Here is a 21,692-nt window from a genome sequence, read left to right as displayed (position 1 = left end):
ATTGATCGATGAATATTTGATGGATTATCTTTATACTAATTTGTGCATGGCTGAGTATTTGTTCGGTGTAATAATCTGCCAGAAGATAAGAGATAAAGTAAAGTGTTAATGTAACTGATCTCTTGTTAACTATAAAATTACGGGTATTGTAATTTGGATAAGAGGAGAAGAATGGACTATATGTCTTTATTTAGTCAATAAAGAGTGCATTACAAAGAGAAAAGTAGTCAGGGAAAGAAGAACAAAAGGTTTTATATCACCAGAAAAATCAATCAATCAATTGATGAATGTCACACACAATATAAGTTTTATTTCACCACAAAATTAATCATTCAATCAATCAATCGATCAACCAAATAATCAATCAATCAATCAATCAATCAATCAATCAATCAATCAATCAATCAATCAATCAATCAATCAATCAATCAATCAATCAAATGTTCCCAGCTCCCTGTGAATTGACCTATAACATGGTGTGCATGGCAAAAACAAATTGCTTCGAACACATCAACAGACTAATATCACAACAAAAATTCATAGGACAACTCATCAAAATCACTGTGCTATAAAATAAGGTCGACCTTTCGAAAACAACTTCAACAGACAGACATACAGACAGACAGACAGACAGACAGACAGACAGACAGACAGACAGACACAGACACAGACACAGACACAGACACAGACAAACACATAACATAACCTCCCCTTTCGGAAGGTAAAATGTGACACTCCCATTATCATTTGCTAAACTATTGCCCGCCCAGAGAACCGGTTTGTAAAATGTGATAGTGGGGGTTGTTGTTTTATTATAAACCACCACGTCACACCATACCACTTTTATGTAAGTTTAGTATGTTTGTACCAATAAAAACTTTTACTGCTTTGGGTTATATGAATTTTAACTTGAAAGGCTGCTGTCTCATAAAAGTTTATGTTTTGTTTATCATGCACTCACTTCTACCCAGAAGAACCGACAGAGACCGGAAAGAACAATACACTCAGCTGCTCCACTAGGCCTCACGCATCCGTATGTGAACGACGTGCTAAACAGTTATCTGAACAGTTATAGGCGGATTATTTTCGTTGTCGTTAAGGAAGCCGGGGCAGAAGAACAGCCTGGAAAACATTTAATCTCACGGTGAGAATCCATTCCATTCTTGTTCACCAATATTTACTATATTAGTCTTTGCTGTAAAGCTCGTGGAAAATCAGCGGTTACTTCTTGTTACGCTTGGGAAACGCACGTATACCGGTATTATACAAACTATCCTCCCGACGCCTCAACCAGAAAATTGGGAAAGCGAGGCGTTGTTATCCAGTTGTACAATAACCTCGTCAGTCAGGCGGGAAGATTATAATTTTCACTCGTCAATTGATATATCTATTAGTGTCGACTATACTAATTGAGAGTTCCCACAACATTAAGTCATATTATTTAAATCTTGGTTTCAACCGTGGCCTCAATTATGTGAACTTAATCTTACCTTTTAGTCAAAATATGTTTTCTAATAGAATACAGATCCTAAAAGCATGGGTAAGAAATTTCATTGAAATGGAAAATTACAAGAAAGCACCAGAATTATGTTCGCCTATCGTACCAGCCATCTTGAGAAACATTTCTTGATGACATTATCAACAACGTTTTAAACATGAAAAAGTCCATATCGGGAAATAATTCAATAGCATGATTAATATCATTGTTTGAAAATGAGTCAGTTAAGCATGGGAAACTATGTGCTATGCAATGGTTTCGGTCATTAAATAGGACAGGAAATGGTCATAACAGTGTAGTTTGTAAGATTGTATGGCTAGTTACATATACCGGAAATCGGTGTTTAGAGTTCAGGGTTCGTCCAATACGGATGCCAAGATGAAATTATTTTGTGTTTGTTTGCAAACTTTGTCACGTGGCAGTCACTACATAAGCTGTTATCCGTCCCAAGTTCAGACCATCGCGTTGAATCTGGCTTATTTGCCTGATGACAGTGTTCCATTGCAATTGTCATACTCAGAAGCAATGTTTCCTTTGAGTGTCAGAAGTATGTTTCTTTCGTAGCGTGGGAACCTGAGATGGGCGTGTAAATTGGACGACTGTTGAATCTTACATTAACAGGATGTCTCAAAAGATTGTGAACGGATTAGATGAAAATGTCTTGACAGACTGTCTTTGAGATGAGTAACAATGGAGATCCGATTCTGGTCTTGTTAAAAATTCTCCTTAAAATATTACGAAATCAAGGTTTTATAGATGATTGAAGATTCTGAATTGATTCTTAAAATCTCTCAAAATCAACATCATGAAGATGTATATCTTCGTAGAGACTTTATGCATTGATTGCAACATGTCACATGACACAAGTTAGCAAACTTACAAAAAAAATACTTCTTATATTTCGTATTATCATTGGCAAGATTTGCCTTATAGACCATTTCGGTTGTGTTCATGTCTCATTCACTGTAATTACTATGTTTTTAAAAACTTTATTGATTAATTTTATTTTTCTAGGAACTCACCCGACAACGATTATGAATAGCACTTGTCTTAAGTGGCCTTTTACAGTATTGTTCTGTTTAGTAATTTTGACATTTTACAAAACTGATGCAAATGGTAATAATAAAACAAAGCTGGCTGTGCTGGGTTTTGTGCCTGTAAATATTACATCGGGTTGGTCTAGTGGTGGAATTATTCCAGCGATTGAAATGGCACTTGATGACGTTAACAACAGATCTGATCTACTGAGTGACTATGAGTTGACGTGCCAATTGGTTGATGATAAGGTAAGACATTAAAAGGGAAACAACACTCCAGGAACTGAAGGCATTTTCATAAATTATATTTAAGAAAAGGCTTTGACAACTGACTAGATACCATGAATAATTAGGCGTAAAAATGTTTGGTTCCGATTACATTCAATTTTAAAATAGGTGGGGTAGGAAGATTTTTTAATTTATTTTTTACATTGTTTTTTTTTCATATGTGTGTCTAGTTCAGATAGTTATGTTTTCTGTTGTTTTCTATGGTCTCTGCGTTATATTGGTTTCTTCTCATCAGATGTACAGCCATTACAGATTGGAAGAACAGTTTTATATTGTCTTTTTAAGTTGATGTCAGTTTCTGCATCCACCATTTCTTGCGATTTTCTTTTTGTTGTTGTTGAAAATGTAAAAGGAAAAGTTTAGGGTTTGCGTGAAAAACTAGGTTGGGTCGGGTAACCGGAACCAAACAACTTTTTTTTATTTGGCCTTATATATGAGTATTTCACTATACGAAAAGTCAAATTTACCCTCATTTACCCAACCATTACCCTACCTGTAACCCACCTAACCATCATCTCTGTCCAGGGGTAGTATGAGACGCAGTGACACTTTTGACTGTCTACAGCCCCCTGGGGAGAGATCACCGGAGGCAAATTAAGTCAAATGTGGAGCTTCGTCTCCTACTCACCACATTTTAACACACATCCTCTGCTAAAGATTTAGCCTGGTGGAAAGACATGGTTAAATGTGACATTTCGTATAGTGTTTGTTTATGTTTTAAGCGATGTCTATTGTATACTGATTATGGCAGTGGTTTGCTGATGAAGACGTTGGGAGTGACTACATTAGGGATGATTCTTTGTTAATAATGTCAGAGACTTAAGAAGTCGTTTTGCAGATCCGTTAGCTTGTGTGCCTCTTACCCGAGGTTCCACTGGCTGGAAACGGCAAATGCTATTTGTAAATCCTTATTTCAGTCACTTGCCTTTAATTCTATCTATGACGTAACACAGGCATTCGATAGTGCGTTGTTATTGACGATTGATATGTATACATTTATGGTAAATTGAAGTTATTGTTCTTTTGTCGTAATCATACCTCCAAATGGAGTTTAGGATTAACGTTGATCTAAACAGTGAACCCTCAATTTTTTCCATGCCCCCCCCCATTACTCCACAGCCCATCTGCCGTACATTCTGACCACAACCTTATTCCATTTCAAACATCAGTGTGACCCAGGATATGCCAGTTATCTGCTATCTGAGCATGTGCATAGGAAACCACAGAAGATAGCTATACTTGGTGGTGGTTGTTCCATTGCCACTGCTCCAGTAGCCGCATTCTCACACATTTATAATCTAATACAGGTAAGACAAATTATTTTGAATTCTTTACTAAATCCACCTCTTTTGCAAAATGAAAGATAAAAACAATAACTGAAATATAATTCCGCTACTAAGAAATGTCTTCTGGTGGGGATGGCTGGATGGTTGATTGCTTGTTCGTAGAAATGGATATATATGCGGACATACATACATACATACATACATACATACATACATACATACATACATACATACATACATACATACAGACAGACAGACAGACATATATAGAGATGCATACATACATATATGCATGCATACATACATGTACATACATACATACATACATACATACATACATACATACATACATACATACATACATACATACAGACAGACAGACAGACAGACAGAGAGAGAGACAGACAGACAGACAGACAGACAGACAGACAGACAGACAGATAGATAGACGGACATATTGCTGCCTATATGTTCCCAGCCACATCTCGTTGTTAAAACCGAAGTGTAAACTTTTAGTGCTCCTTTAACATTACCCCAGTTTCGGTTGCCAGGCATCGTTGCTATGACATATAACTCTCTCTCATCTGACTATATTTCAGATATCCTACTCGACTGTTTCTCCGCAATTCTCTGACAAGTCTACGTATCCATTGTTCTCAAGAACACAAATATCAGAAATATCTTCGAATAGAGTACGGCTGGCAATATTGGAATACTTTAACTGGAAAAAAGTTGCTATATTGTATCAGCCTGAGAGAATCTTCGTCGAGGTAAGAAAAGAGATTCGTATTGTGTTTGTTGACTTAGCTTTGTACACAGCTGGCATGCATGGGCCCATTCTAACCAAGTATGGCAAAAATCAGAGGATAAATTAAAGTCTGCATATCCATTTAACTTCGAATTCGATTCTTTACTTTGCGATAATGGCCGAATATATGGATCTGATCATGATATGCATGGGCCCATTTCATCTAAAGCTGGCACAAATGTAAGATACTAGAATGTGCATTTTATGAACAATCTTTGCGATTATGACCGAATGGTAGTTCACAATTTTGCCCACTAACTCTGGATACAACTGACGAATGGCGGCTACATTTACCATAAACATATATCGTTTACCTCAACATTGAAATCTTAATATATATATATATATATATATATATATATATATATATATATATATATATATATATATATATATATATATATATATATATATATATATATATATATATATATATACCATATATATATACCTTGAATTTTCAGGGTAATATGACCCGAAATATGTGTTCATGTATACCTCGTGCATACATGGTCTGGTTTTAAACAAACTTGGTACAATTGTCAGATAATGTAGTCCAACTATGTACGTCACATATTTCATAACCTTCACAATATTGACCAAATGACACATACGGAAATATCTGTTGTAAATATTCAGAATATATAATTACGAATGAGCAATTTGGAATGTCGGCGGTATGTTATCAAACAGACGTCTATCGATGTGTAAGTTACTATAAACACGTTAGAATTGGTTGCTTGGTATAACTACCCCTTTTTATCAATGATTAAACTTCTTCATCTTCATCTTAATCTTTATTTCTTATAAAACACGTTACACTAAATATTATCACAATGCGCTTCCTCTGCTTACTCTTCCCCCTGTATTTTATCCAATTACAAAATAATTTCAAAACGATAGATATATTCTATGTTTAGTCACATGTCACCGAATCTAACTTTGAAAATCACTCCTAACACACAAGAATAACATTTTAGCGAGAAGGTGTAAAAGAAAACAAACCAGTATAATTGATTCTATTATCCACTATGTATTTTGATTTGACGACACGAAGCTGGTAGAAAATTTAGAGTCCAATCTTGCACGTATGGATATCGAAATCGTGGCATCTCTAGTGTTCACTCGTTCTCCAGAACAAAAACTACGGATAGTACAAGTAAGTAAGCAAATAAGTACTGCAAACACACACACACACACATCCACACACACACAACCACAAACACGCAAACACACACACACACATATATATATGCATGTATACATACATACATACATACATACATACATACATACATACCATGTACATGTATATATGAGTATACATATTTGTGTGTACACAATATCATTTTAGAAGATTTATGTGCACTATTTCATTACATGTGACATGAATTCTAAGATGCTAATCTCCAAACCATACAGTATCATATATGCAATTTATCATGTACTTCAGAGCAGTCGACTGCAATGTCTGAATGGTTGGCAGTTAAAAGTGATGTGAACGCTGTTTTATAGTCATCGTTAAAAAATCTTGTCGAAATATATAACTAATAAAAAAGAGTTCGTCACATGTCATTAAGTTTTAATACGTTTTATTTCTTTTGTAACTTTAGAAGGCAGATGGGCGTATAATATTCGTGAATTCTTATGAAGATCATGCACGATCATTGTTTTGCAATGTAAGTTGGTTTCTCACATGGGATAAAATTTGCTTTATGGAGAATGCGCCACGGATATAAGCATTTTAAATTGTTGGTGTTACTTTGTTGATGAAGACTCTCAACTCAAAATCATTATGCAAATCGTGGGTCCCCATGGACCCTTTGAAATGGAGTTTAAATCAGATCAAGGGGAAAATGATAGAAGTTTGATATTACAAAGTCACATTCTAAATACGAATGGTGAGCTAGAGGTAGCTATGCATATAAACAACTCGGAAATCCTTGTGTATATGCTACGCTAACTATATAGTTTCTGTATGACAAGGTAGACAAAAATACGCATAGATTTCAATTTCGTCTATTCACTCTTTTTCTTTTGTCTATTCACTCTTGTTGTTATCAGGCATATCATTTAAGTATGTATGGTGCCAAGTATGCCTACATTATAGTAGGTTGGTATTCTACAAATTGGTGGATGAAGGAAGATGATGCAGTAAACTGTACACATGATGAAATGCGAACAGTATTGGAAAATACAATTGAAATTGTACAAAATGCAAAAGATATATCAAACCAAACGACAATCAGTGGTCAGGTATGTATCCTATTTATTGAAGACAAAATGCCATTCGGATATTTGGCTGATACTGTCTTCAATCACGCCCACTCACTCACACACACACACACACGCACGCACGCACGCACGCACGCACGCACGCACGCGCGCGCGCGCAGGCAGGCAGGCAGACAGACAGACAGACAGACAGACAGACAGACAGACAGACATAGACATATAGACATAGACACACAGACATACAGACAAACACACACACACACACATACACACACATGTGACATACATTATAAGGGACATACCAGTATGTTAGGGGAGCATTTTGTACAACAAAACTCTTCAATGTCGCTAATTTCCCAACGATTTCCCATCGTTTACGTCCTTACTCTTCGCAATTCTCATTTCACCACATTTCAGACCTTCCACCAATATGACAGGATGTATAGATCTGCACTACAACGCCACCAATACGAACACCTCGACTACCATCTGTGGCATGGTTTTGGCTATGATGCTGTTTGGGCTCTTGCGTTGGCTTTGAATACCAGTATCGAGAGACTTTCTAACATTGTACGTATTCTACTTGTTACTTGACTACTAAAATTTAAAACAATCACAGCAATACATTTTTAAAGTACATATGTATATAGAAGAGAGGGGATTGGTATTTTCTTGGTTACCATTTATATATTTGCCTCTTCAACAAGACGCATTGAGCAAAACTTCCGAATTTAACATAAGAAAACAGCAAAGTAGCAAACATTGCTTATCGAAGGCAGGGTTAGAACATTAGTAACGATTGTTGTCAGATTTATCACTCACTTAAATGCACAATGGATGAGAATTGTTCACCAAAAACACAATATGGAATTATACATCAGTTTTCATGATTACATTTCCTTAGATGCTTACTACTTCAAACGAGACACGTCCAGCATTACTACAGGACTTTACATATGAGAACAGTGAAATGGCAAAACTTATGCTGGAAGCACTCCGCAACACATCGTTCCATGGGGTGTCAGTAAGTATGTAAGGCAAAAGTCTTTTGCCTGTTATAAAACACAGCAATATTATCTCAGCTTCTTGATTACATGGGAAATAAATCGATGTGGGTTAGATATTAAGCATACATGTACATTCTGATTACAAAAGATTAGAATTTATGAAATTCAACAATCACGGTGATATTAAAATTGCCCGGTGACATGAAAATTGACTTCGGTGATATTGTAAATCACTTCCTAATAAAATAAAACTGAGTATCATTGTGATTGGTACATGCATTGATAATGAAGCGAAAGTGTTTGACGTGGTTTGCTGTAGTCGGTCATTTGAACTATTTGGGTTTGCTGTAAATGAAAGAAACTCACCATAAAGTCATTTTAAGTAAGCTTTATAAAAAAGAGTTGGCTTCTCACCACTGCATCGAGGAAAGAAGGTATACATCAGGATAGGTTCACGTTATCTACCTGTTGTTCACGTTAGCTCAGCTGGTTAGAGCACTCTGACTAGTGTTTAGGGGACGAGGGTTCAATTCCTATACGTGTCGCATTTCTTTCCTCATTTTGAATTTATTCGGCTTTATCTTAAGAATGCACACTTCAATTTCCACATCATTTGGTACATGCATTGATGATATTAAAGTGAACGTATTTGACACAGATCGTATTAAATGTAGTTTTAGATTTAAAGTTATTTGCATAATTGATGATTTTTTATAAATTAATGTCTTGAAATACAAGCCTCAAATTTCATGTAATTTGTTACTTAAATTGATTATGAAAATGTGCATGTGTTGTGAGCTGATTGATCTAGCTAGCTTAACGATTCTTTTGCATAATTTATCATTTTAGATCATTAGGCAATATCTTAAGTATGTAAACTTCTAATTGAAGATAGTTTGGTATAATTTTTTTGTCAATTGAGGGATATTTTGAATATTGTATTCCAACAATGAATGTGTGTGAGTCAATCTAAAAGCAGTGTCTTTATGATAGGCCTACATCTGGTTATCTTAAAGGGTTATGTTCGATTCGACAGTCGAGGCGAAAGAATCATGGGAAATTTTGAAATTCGTCAAATTAAAGGTAAGTTGCCATATTGCCATTGTTTTTGTTTAATACATACATACATACATACATACATACATACATACATACATACATACATACATACATACATACAACCATGAAATTTATACTCACATGATATTTGAATAAAATCACGTTTTGATTGAAATAGCGCTCCATAATTTTATTTACAACTCGATATTTACTTCCAGATGGACAGCCAGAATCACGTGGTATGTCTGATTACGAAGGCAATATAACAATTACAGAGCCATTCCTATGGCAAGGTTAGTTTTACATGATACACTTATTGTCTGGCTATGAGGGCAGAAGTATACGTCTATTACCATGTGGGCTGTAACGTAGCAACCACTTTCCAATGCTTAAATCCGAGGGAAATAGTTACTACTGTAACAGAACAGCATGAGGATTAATATGGCGTCTACTAGTGCCTGAATGCCAGGCAGTAAGTGGTTTATAATACATCACATTCCCAGGCATGAATTCTTTCCAGAGCCAAAGCAAAACCACCGGTAGAACTACCTTGGTACTGTAATAGTACCCAACGGAAATAGAATTTTGTTCTTTCAATATAAATTTAGGTCACTATGGGCATGTAGTGTATACCACATGATAGAGTCTAAGCCAATCACTGAAGGCTATATCAAAACCATGAGATATAACACCCGATAACTTATGTTGACTGTGCATTTGCCTTTTTCAATTTTTGGCACCAAGGCGTACCCCATTTTTTACCTCCCATAAGAAGAGGTAAATCCTGTTATGGTTTGTTTGTCCGGCTTTGACCGTGTCTGAGAACACAATCAATCTCAGAAGCTACAGCATCAATTCTAATGAAACCTGCTACTCATCTGCCATGGTAATCACAATAACTGATTATCTATTAGTCATTTGCATAACAGGTTTCCAATAATATGTTACCTCTTGAGAATGCATTTTTCAAATTCAATATAATTATATATATACTTTAACAATGACAAAGTTCGTGCGTCCTATAAAGGGGTTACCAAAGGGTACATACTGTATATAGCTATAGCTCAGCAAGGACATTAATGTGTGTCGGAACAACAATGTATGGTTTGCCCTTACAAGAGGCATTCAGTTTACATCTGGTCTCTTTTATGCAAATTCTGAAAGTACAACTCTTGCATTGCATGTAATTTTACATAACTACAGTTTAATATAATTTCAACGAATTAGAATTAGAATTCTACCATTCGTAGGTAGTCTGCCACCATTGGATGGAGAACAGTTAGAATACAAGACCCTTTACGTACACGATGGACTACTTATCTCGGCTACAGTGTTTGCATCGTTTGGAATCTTACTTGATATCTTCTTTCTCTGCCTCAACATCATCAAACGAAACCATGGGTATGTCTGTAGTCACCAGCAATATGATAATAATATTAGGGGCGAGATCAGTAGTTCTATGTAGACTAAACAACTTAATTATTTTAGTTTGAGGATGGATGAACCATTAGTTCTCCTTCAGGAACAATATTTCTTTCAATGGAATCTCTTTTAAACCCCAAAATATGAAATTGTCTTTAAACTGTCTTCAAATCAAGAAATAGAAGAATTTTCGCGATGGTAAATGCTGGTCACAAGAATGCCATTTTTCTCAATATACACCGGCTTTGCATTCATAGCACTACACACCACGACATACTGATAAGAAATTAATTGTGCTGTGTGAAACAATTTTCAATTTGTCCAATTCAGATAGAAGACGGGATCTGATCATGAGGCCTAACCGAATTATTCTTTTATCCTACATTGCACGACACCCTGCATTGATCTCGCCCCTTACAACTTACGTAGTTGAACTCTATGAGATAACGACGACAAAGACAACAATATGACAAAGACATGATACACATTAACCAAAGTTGTGACATCTTGACATGTTTACAGCACAATTATCAAACTTGACATTACACAGCTAGTGTTCCATGGAGGTTTCAATCAAACTGACTTGCCATGTTAATTCCTTTGTAGATTCATCAAGTTATCTTCTCCCAGGATGAATAACATTACTTTATTTGGTGCTTTGTTGGTGTATGTATCAATCATCCCATTTGGTTTAATGAACTCTCGTTTCTTATACACTGACAACCAACGTACAACTGCCTGTCTGGTGAGTGGATAATTTCGGATATAATGTTAAATGCTCAAGAGAAATAAACTGTTTAAACCTTACCTGCTATAAGAAAATGTTCAACCCATTCTCAGTTAAAAACAAGAAATGACATCAGGGGTAAACATACAACATTTTCAATAGAGGTTAAAACATTATGAAAATTAGCTCATTTTAGGATCCAAAATGGCCGCTAAATACTTTGTTAAGACAGTGGGAAAATAAAAGATTGTCGCTTTCCATGAAGACTAGATCGTGAACCACCAACTTTGTCACTTCTAGGTATGTCACAGGTCAGTGCTGGCCACAATTGTTACCTAGATAGTGAACACACAGCTGGTCCAGTCACTTTTGGTCCATGTTTACAATTATATTAATGATGAATATTTCTTTTGAGGTCAGTTTATATTATGTTTATAAAAGGTGTTGGGTTAAGATATAAATTATTCTCTCTATAGGTTGGAAAATGGGTTCTAACTGTTGGGTTTACGCTAGGATTTGGACCAATGTTTGCGAAGACTTGGCGCATCCATAGGATTTTTGTCAAAACCAAAATTCGGAAAGGGGTAAGTCACTGCATGACAAAGTGTCATTCCAATACAAAAGTTGTAATGCATTTGCGTTTACAATGGAAAGGTAGTAGTGTTAACGTTGGTGTAAAATGTACTAAATGATACATGTAATGAGTCTCGTCACTAACATCGCCAATAAAATGATCCTTGAGAAAAAATCAAAGTATTGACAAACTCTTTGACCAAAATTGCTAAAGACCCATTTCATACAATAAGGTATGCTAGATCAGACATACTCTGTTCTATATCTCAAACTGGATCTGCGTTTAAACATTCTGTGGTAAATGCTACATAGGTAAATGTTTCAGCGTAGAGTCTGGAGACTTCCCATTCGGGGTTTTCAAGAGATGCCTTGTATTTGTCCTAAGTCGGGATGGTTTCAGGAGACACTCCTGAGGTGGGACGGTTTCAGGAGTGGTCATGTAGGTGTGCTAAGTCAGAGTGGTGTCATAGGGTCTCCTGTATGTATCCTAAGTCAGGAGGGTTTCAGAAGACACTTTGTAGGTGTCCTAAGTCGGGATGGCTTCAGCAGACCCCTGGTGTCCTAAGTCTGGAGTTTCCCAGGAGACCTACAGTAGGTGTACTAAGATGATTTCAAGAAACCTCCCATAGGTGTCCTAAGTCAAGATGAGATCAGTTCATCTACTGTAGTGAAGGACGAGCTCACATGTACACAGATATTTCTAAGGTAGGAGTTAGGCAGGTTATTTCTACCCATGTTAATGGGTGTCAATCGTGGCACATGTATCTATTAATATAAATAAGTGGGATAAATGTTAACTGACTCTCATACTTAATATATGCATAGAATGATGTGTTATAATTATTAAGAGAAGTAATTCCAATATAATGTTCTATTTTTTACAGCCAATGCACGACAGACATTTGATAATATTTGTCCTTATCCTACTGTTGGCTGATATTATTGTCTTAACTACTTGGCAACTGGTTGATCCCTGCACAACGCGTCTTATTGAGGTGTCTACAGAAGTAAGTACCCATACTTATGAAAGATTAGACCTTAATATTTATGCACACACATGTCACTTATTAACACACATAAACACACACATCTTGCACAGACATAAACACACGGACACACATGCTTGCATACATACATACATACATACATACATACATACATACATACATACATACATACATGTTACATACATACATACATACATACATACATACATACATACATACATACATACATACATACATGCATGCACGCACACACACACATACATACATACATACATACATACATACATACATACATACACTCCCGCACGCACGCACACACACACACACACACACACATACATACATACATACATACATACATACATACATACATACATGCATACATGCATCAATATATACATACAGTCCAGATATATTCCACAATATTTTTATTCTTATGACAAATTTAATGAGATGTTATCATCTGACCAAATAGTTAACTTACAAAGTCAAGCATGCTCTAACAGTAAGAACTGAAGCAAATGAATTGAAACTGTAACCTTTAACCGTATTGTGTTTTTTGTTCATAGTGATTTATATTTGGGGTCAATGGCATTTGAATGCAATAAATGATATACATACATACATACATACATACATACATACATACATACATACATACATACGTGTCCGTCGTCTCACAACCTTTTTGGTTCCTTGTATGTGTTCTTACTCACCATAATTGTCAATGATTTTTTGGTGTTCTTTATCTACAGAATATGGGAGAGTCAATTACCCGTATATTGAGAGCCAACTCGTGTTTCTCCGATCATTTCTGGTGGTGGAGTGGTATTCTAATTGGACAGAAGGGACTGTTACTGATATTTGGTTGCTTTCTTGCACACGAAACAAGAAACATACAAGTAGAAGGTTTAAATGATTCAAGGTATCTACAGTACTTGTTTCAGTTTATAAATCAAAACTGTTCATAGCGTTTATGCATTTTATTTAAGGTTATGCCATTTTTAGTACCCTTCAGTGATTGGCTTAGATTGGATATGGACTAGTGCCTCATAGTTATCAAAGTTTGCATATGGTAGGCACTTATAATGTTCTATTTACCTAGGGCACTATCAATGTAGATTCAGTATACTAGTGCCTTGCAATGATATCCCGGCAATAATTTTTAAACATTGCTCATGACATTGATCATAGTAATTATTTCTTTTAAAAATTGGTACTGTCATCATTGCAATGGCAGTATATGACCATATTGAATGGCCAATAAGTAATTCACCATTCAGCTGTTCGACAACTTTCAATTTACTGAAAACTGTGATTAACATCCAAAACTAATTTCAAAATCAGTCAAGAATATCTATTCCAAACAAGACATGGATAAAGGAAGACTATTTTGAGTAATTAATATCAAAATCAATAATCCGTCACTTAAGGCTCATTTAGAAAAGCGAGACATTCAGCCAACCTTCAGTGACATTACCATAGAAGGTGGACGGTTAGATGTACTTAACGAATATCGCGCGAACAAAGTAATTTGACATCTGAATTTACATTTATTGAAGCTAGCCTTTCCACACTTTCAGTTTGCTGAACACCTAAGGCAAATTTGAATCATTCCGTCAGATCAGATCCAGTCAGTACAATCAACAAGGGCAAGTGACTTGTTCGAAACATGTCTGTTTCTAAATCAAAAAAGGAAAAAATGATGAACTTGTAAATCATAGTGCTTCCATGATGAACATACATAGTGTTATTTTGACTTATGCTTTGCTTTGCACTATTATCTAAATACATACATTTGATATTTTCTACAGACAAATTGGTATATCTATCTACAACATCATGATGGCCAGCTTAGTAATCATAATCCTAAACTTGGCACTTCATGATATGCCAACTCTAAGCTACCTGTTTACAAGTCTACCGATATTTCTATGCACCACTATCACCTTATGCATGATGTTTGTTAAAAAGGTAAGGTTGACGAATTATTTTGAACACAAAGTTTTATTTCAAACGTCTTGAATAAACGAAATTCATTTCACACAGACAAAGATTTTATTTAAGGACATCAACCACTTGTAGTCATCAGTAAATGACGATATTCAATGGAAGGAGACGAAAATTAAAGTTGACAATCCCATTGCTCATGCTGATTTACAACGCCGTGGCTGAGTGGAGGTTTCAATAAAATGGAATTTAGCTGAGCAAATTCGGATTGACTATTAACATTCATAGACATATATATATTTCATTTCAAAATTCACATCACGATATCATTCCGAGTAAGTTTAAATTTGAAGCTGAAGAAGATTTGAATACATGTAGAGTAACTTGTGTAGTTGATGTTGTGACCTTTGTGCTTCGTTGATGTTTGCATCATTACAATTACAATTGTAATATTTAGCAACAGGTTTGTTTGTTTTTATGTCTGATTGGTGCATCCCTTACTTTAAAAGGCAAAGGCTGTTTGGCGAGATCCATCTGGTAAAAAGTTTCAAACAAAGCGGACTACTGAAGGTTTGTCAAAACCATTATGTTTTCAAGATACAAGTAGAGCAAGGAACAAGCAGGAAGAGAAGAGAAAGAATAATTCTCGTGGATCAAAATTGTAGATGGTATACACATGTAGAAACAGGCTTTTGTGTGTGTGTGTGTGTGTGTGTGTGTGTGTGTCGTCTGGCTGTGTCATATACATACGTGTGGTTGTTTCTGTGACTGTCATATGCATACTTGTGGCTGTATGTCTATGAATGTGAATGTGTGAATATATATATGTACGTGTGTGTGTGTATGGGTTTATATGTATGTATGTATGTATGTATGTATGTATGTATGTATGTATGTATGTATGTATGTATGTTTAAATTGAGTTTGCAATTGGCTAAATATATCGAACATGATAATTTGCATAAGCACACTACTATTTTGGTGTTTAATATGATACAAACGGATACCTGGAATAGCATGTCAATCAAATTATAAAACTTCATGAGAGCACTGAGAATATGTAATGGCTATGCACAAAGATGTGTCGAAAAAGTGGAACAACATGAACTATATACCACAAAACTTGGGTAACTGACAATATTATTGATATGTTCAGGATTAAAAGTTATATTATTAAGTTTATTCATATCTTTATTTTTATGACTGAATATATTACAATGATAATAAGCGCATTTAACTGTGTGCAGTTTTATATTTTCATTTTTAAAAAGTGGGCAAGTTATTGAAATGAAAAACATTTTGTCATTTATTAGGAGAAATCTATCTTGTTAGCATCTTATAAAGTGTGTTACTTTGTAGACCATTCGTAAAACTTTGTGACAAATTGTGTCTACTTTTCATAGTAGTCAAAAGGTTGGCCGCTATTTGTCATGGATTAGTACATCGCCTTGAACATCACACTGTAGAGTGGCAATAGAATTAAACAAATGTCACTTTTGACAAATTTTAAGATTTATTATTTCCCTTATTTACTTGTTTACATTTTCCTTCTTAAATTTAGTTAACACATTTGTGGAAATAAATTGAGATTTCTACTTTAAGAACTATGAACAAATACACGTGTCACATCTATATGCTATTGCCAAACCAATGTCAATGATAAGTTAATATATCAATATTATTAGTTGCTGTAGCCACATGGATAAGAAGTGGGTATATCTTTCATCATATCCCGTCAGTCGCTTCACCATGTATAGATTACTTGATTACGCATGTTTACTTACGATTTTTATGAAATGATTACTTGTATTTATCCAGTTTCTTAAGAAATCACTTTCAAACCTGTACGTACAATAACGCATTTTTTAAAAACATATATTGTAGTTTTTTGTTCTATTTATTGCGTGACAAATAGCATTGTATTTTCAAGCAGAAGAAAAATAGCTAAGTTGTTTTATAAATTACAAATCCAGATAACTATCACTGTAACTTGTAGATGCTGTATATTGTTATTGTAGGTTTTTGGGTTGTATACGTATGTTTAAGTATCCCATCATGTGCGTGTTATCACCAGTTAATTCGAGTATATGACAAAATCACCGAAATTCCAATATTAATTCTCAGGTACTCTGCTGTGTCAAACATTATACATGTATCATTCATTAAGCAGAATTTCGCCCTCAACATGTAGATCATAAATTATTCGATACTCATATTTAGCATATAATGTAATTCATGTCACTACATTGTAGATGACTGCCAAAATATATTTTCTGAGGCTGTGCATTAACACTTTTGACTGTGCAAGTCGGTGTTCGTGAACAGATTTCCCTACTGTTCAAGACACGTGATCACACTGATAGATCTTATCATGTTATCACCATTCCATTATCTCTGAATTTATTTATACGAAATGCAAGTTGTACTAAACTTAGTATTTTCTTTGTACAACTTAAACAACACAGACTGAATTGACATGTTTCGGTGCGTAATTCTTTCTGCATATTTAAAGGTTACTATACCTAAACATCATTTGCAATTGATTGACCTCAAACCTTGTATAGAAATATAATTTGTAAACTCTCCGATGACGTAATTTATTATACGTATACAAATGTTCAAGAATTCCTTCCATGCAACCAGCTGTTCTACCAATGCAAGAAGATGATTATAATATCATAGAATTTATGAATATTGGCATTATACTAGACCACCATTATAATGAATTTTCAATTGAATCTTAAGCTTATGAACTCTATTTATACCATTTAATTCCATTATTTTATGTAAACAATTTGCATCTCAGATTTTTAATTGTGAATTACATTACCTTTTTTGTGTTGTATACCATTTGTATGTGATTTTTAGTGATAGCATTTGGCGTGACAACACACATATCTCGTAGCATTTAAATCTGCTTATTACAACGTTGATACTATGTTAACAGGAACTATCTGTACATTTTTTTAAGTTACACACATTTTCATAACTCGTGACTATTTTCAGTAAATTACTATTTTTTTTAGAAACGTGTGTCAGATATATTTATTGGCCTGGATTATGAATGAGCCATTTATCTTACAATGTGTATAACATTTCGTTTCATTCCATTAACTATGGCCGTGTAGCCCCTTGGAAATCACGGCTCTTTACAGTTATCAGAATGTATTCGTCTTTCAAGCTATTCAAAGAGACGCCGTTATGAACGTTAGGGAACCTTCAGTAATTACGAGGGGGGGGGAGATGGACCGGGGGAGGCCTAGGATTGGGGGAGGGTCATGTTTTAGAAACCTGTCCAAGGGACAGCGTCGTACTTTAGAAACCCGTCCGGGGGGGGGGGGGGGTAACATTTTACAGTATATATATATATATATATATATATATATATATATATATATATATATATATATCGGAAAGGAAATCATGCTGAGCTTGGGGCAGTTTAGGATTCTGATTTACAGCCTCTTATCCAACATCCAGTTACCGTAATTTTGACCATCTGGGAATGTAAACTCTTCCCTATTGACCAATTAATCTCTTTCCTTAGTAACCAATCATAAGTAGGTCAATATCAAGTTCACGTCAATATTTGTGGAACGTTGGTTACTATATATGAGCTGAGGAATATGTGTGATTTGTAAGAGTTTGTTAAAGTTTAAAATTTTAATAACCAATAAAGGGTATGCGGTTGCTTTAGTACTTGGTTGTGCAGTCGACATTCTTTCCAAAACCTCTTCTACAACAATTAATCCACACTATTGGCTCTGGAGAGTCATTTCATGATTTTACATCACCCACAGTTACGTTTGATTTCAGAGAAACATCAAGGTGATCTTGTGCCATTATATGTTAATTTGAATCGTGTATTCTTAAGATATAGCCTATTTACCGAAATCCATTAGTTATGTAGATAACTCCTTAATATGCATGACACGTTCATGACATGATGATCCCATATAGTAATATGTAAATTAGGTATACAAGTGTGTCCTTTGGTCAAAATTATCATTCAAAAACTACTGAGCAGATTTGGCTGAAATGTAAAGGGAATGCCCCAGGGAATGTGTATTCACAGCATGATGATCCCATTTTGCAATATGCAAATTAGGTTTAAAAATCTCAGTTTTTGGCCAAAATCTTAAATCTCGAAAACTAAATAGTGAATGAGGCTAAAACTTGAATGGGGTGTTTCTGGAAGTATTTTTCTGCAGTTACTCTTCAAAACATTTTGACACAACTGACCCAAGCAACCATGACTATGCTCTTAGCAACAGTGAAATGATGATGCCTGTTACAAAGATAATAACAGAGATGGATAGATCAGTGAATAAAGATTTTAAAAGTGTATTTAAATAGCCTAGCAACAAGACCACGACCATAGCAACAGTCAAATGGCGGTGTATATTACAATGATAACAACATGGATGGTTAGGCAAGTGACTAAAGATTATTAAAAAAATGTATGCAAATATGCCTAGTAACAAGGCAACGCCCATAGTAGCATCTAAATAGTGATGTTCATTTCAAAGATAACAGTAGGAATGGGTAGGCATGCGAATCTAGTTAAAAATGTATGCAAATATGCCCAGCAATGAGACACCTCCCATAGCAACACCATTGCTGTTATCTTTATATAAATTACACTTGTATTGGTTAGTGCTTGAAGTTGTGACGTCTCCTACTTCAGGCATGTGACATATGTATGTATGTATGTATGTATGTATGTATGTATGTATGTATGTATGTATGTATGTATGTATATGTGTGTGTATGTATGTATGTATGTATGTATGTATGTATGTATGTATGTATGTATGTATGTTTGCCTACCTGCCTGTCTGTCACGTCTGTCTGCCCCAGTAATGGCATCTATTGTGTTAAGATATAAGGTCGATTATAGTTTTGATTGAGGAACTCACTCAGTGATTTTTTGATACATTATCCATTTCTATATATAGTTACTTACTGTGCACATTTGACCTCTCTTTAGTGTAGTATTATAGAGGAAGAGAGTTTTCCTATTGACATACCAATCGTTAAGTTACATGTAGAATGTCTTAAGAGGAAATGAAACTGTCAGACATCCTTTCATATGTAGATGTCATGTTATGACTCATTGTTGCGCCATAACCCGAGCAAAATGTCAAGTTTTTTGCTCTGACTTCGTCTTTTCTGTCAGATTCAGAGGAAGTTACGTTTCATGGCAAATGTTCTTCAACGTTCCATACTAAACGTAGAATGTTGTGATGAGAGGTGTTTAATTTTCGCTGTTACTGTCGACAGGTCATATTAATATTTTCGGACACATCTCAAGAAAACTAGACATTTTGTGACAGAGGGATAATAAGGTAATGAGCTCATAGGATTCTGATATTTTTGGTTCTTGGGGAATACTTATTTGATATTAGATGTTTATCAATTTAAGAGATCAAATTGCAACATACAGCTTGTTTCAAGTAAGTGTTTACAAGCTGTGTTCGATATAACTATGTAGATATCAGTAAGAAACACTACGACAGCACGACTGCCTTGTCCTGACTTGTCATTTGACGACCCTGACTTATCAATTGTTGAGTTAGACTTTTGGCGTGTATTAAGCGCCATGGTGAGGCTTTAGGAGCAAGTCTACTGTCACGTCAGACGTAGATAATGATATAATTAACTTTGTTTCCCTAGTGTCTGACTAGAAATTTCATGTGACTTGATAGCAGTATTATCACTTCCAGTGTACTTAAGTCAGAAATACGTCTGACTGGACGTTTCCTTTAGGTTGATGACAGTAATCAATACAAGTTTACTAAATGCAGAAATAAGGCTGACAGAACTTCACAACATTTACACATTGTTATGTCATGGCAGTCACATCAGATAATAGAACAATAACAAGTGGGGGGGGACTTATAATTATGGTTGTCATGGTGATATAACATTGATATATCAGTGTAGATTAGATGTTAAATGTTCACGTTTATGCTCAACCTGAAGTTGAGTATGCATATCTAATGACAAAGACGTACTTCTGTAGCTGGATCAATTGCACCAGTTGGTATCTGACTCGATACCTTCATTACTTTCAAACAAATTCATTTACAGCCATGTGAATCCATTTTGATGTAGTCTTTATATGGGTCTGCTATCGTTCCAGAGACTGATTTCATCATCTCAAGGATTATGGGCGACATTTACCAAAAACAGACTTCTACAAAATGGCTGTGCCTCAGCATAATCTTTGCATTTTACATCACAAGTACTACTGGTAATACCAAAACAAAGCTGACACTACTTGGCTTTGTGCCAGTAGAAAATACATCGGCTTGGTCCAGTGGGGGAATTATTCCAGCGATTGAAATGGCTTTGGATGACGTCAATAACAGATCTGATATCCTGAGTGATTATGAGTTAACGTGGCAATGGGTTGATGATAAGGTAAGACACCTAACATTTCCATTGTGCATGTACGATATTACATGCTTTGTTTTGTTTTCAAAATAGAGTTGATAGAAAATTGACTTCCAATAAGGCGAGATGATTGGATAACATTTCCAAGTTTCTTTCTTCGTCTTGGCGATGAAAATGTAATGACACAAAGGGGCACTGTCACAATGAACGAGCCAATGATTTGTAGAACACAATTTGTAAAATAATATAAGTAATTAATATATACTATCACAAGCTTAAGGAACATCGATATGTAACATTACAAAGTAATGAATATTTGATCAAATGTGATTTCTTTTGTTTACAAAGTACATTTATTATACTATTAGAAACCGAAAATGAGCTCGCCACGCTTGC

At 35.1% G+C, this 21,692-nt stretch overlaps 2 protein-coding genes across 5 annotated transcripts in view; both read left to right on the top strand.

Annotated features, from left to right (window-relative positions):
* Nucleotides 1–993: 993 nt before the first annotated feature.
* LOC144446033 (gamma-aminobutyric acid type B receptor subunit 2-like) lies at nucleotides 994–15,597 on the top strand. The gene is made up of 18 exons (XM_078135704.1): nucleotides 994–1,144; nucleotides 2,513–2,784; nucleotides 3,993–4,130; nucleotides 4,709–4,879; nucleotides 5,975–6,076; nucleotides 6,531–6,596; nucleotides 6,982–7,173; nucleotides 7,570–7,722; nucleotides 8,057–8,176; nucleotides 9,176–9,242; nucleotides 9,437–9,511; nucleotides 10,469–10,619; nucleotides 11,247–11,385; nucleotides 11,844–11,951; nucleotides 12,825–12,947; nucleotides 13,703–13,872; nucleotides 14,762–14,921; nucleotides 15,407–15,597. Exons 2-18 carry the CDS (start codon nucleotides 2,533–2,535, stop codon nucleotides 15,560–15,562), a joined length of 2,343 nt encoding a protein of 780 aa, XP_077991830.1. The 5' UTR covers nucleotides 994–1,144; nucleotides 2,513–2,532; the 3' UTR covers nucleotides 15,563–15,597.
* A 4,436-nt stretch (nucleotides 15,598–20,033) lies between these two features.
* Nucleotides 20,034–21,692, top strand: part of LOC144446031 (gamma-aminobutyric acid type B receptor subunit 2-like) — a 38,951-nt gene continuing 37,292 nt past the window's right edge. For 3 of the 4 annotated variants that reach the window (XM_078135702.1, XM_078135703.1, XM_078135700.1), the window contains exons 1-2: nucleotides 20,034–20,245; nucleotides 21,043–21,323. In XM_078135702.1, the coding sequence (XP_077991828.1) occupies nucleotides 21,069–21,323 (255 nt within the window). In that variant the 5' untranslated portion in view covers nucleotides 20,034–20,245; nucleotides 21,043–21,068. Of the gene's footprint in view, nucleotides 20,246–20,990; nucleotides 21,324–21,692 lie in introns of all 4 variants that reach the window. The other variant, XM_078135701.1, reaches the window with a different exon arrangement.

The sequence above is a fragment of the Glandiceps talaboti genome, chromosome 14, assembly GCF_964340395.1.
Source record: "Glandiceps talaboti chromosome 14, keGlaTala1.1, whole genome shotgun sequence".
NCBI classification, from domain to species: domain Eukaryota; kingdom Metazoa; phylum Hemichordata; class Enteropneusta; family Spengelidae; genus Glandiceps; species Glandiceps talaboti.
Note: the sequence above shows the minus strand (reverse complement) of the source record. Positions and strands in the feature narration are given on the sequence as shown.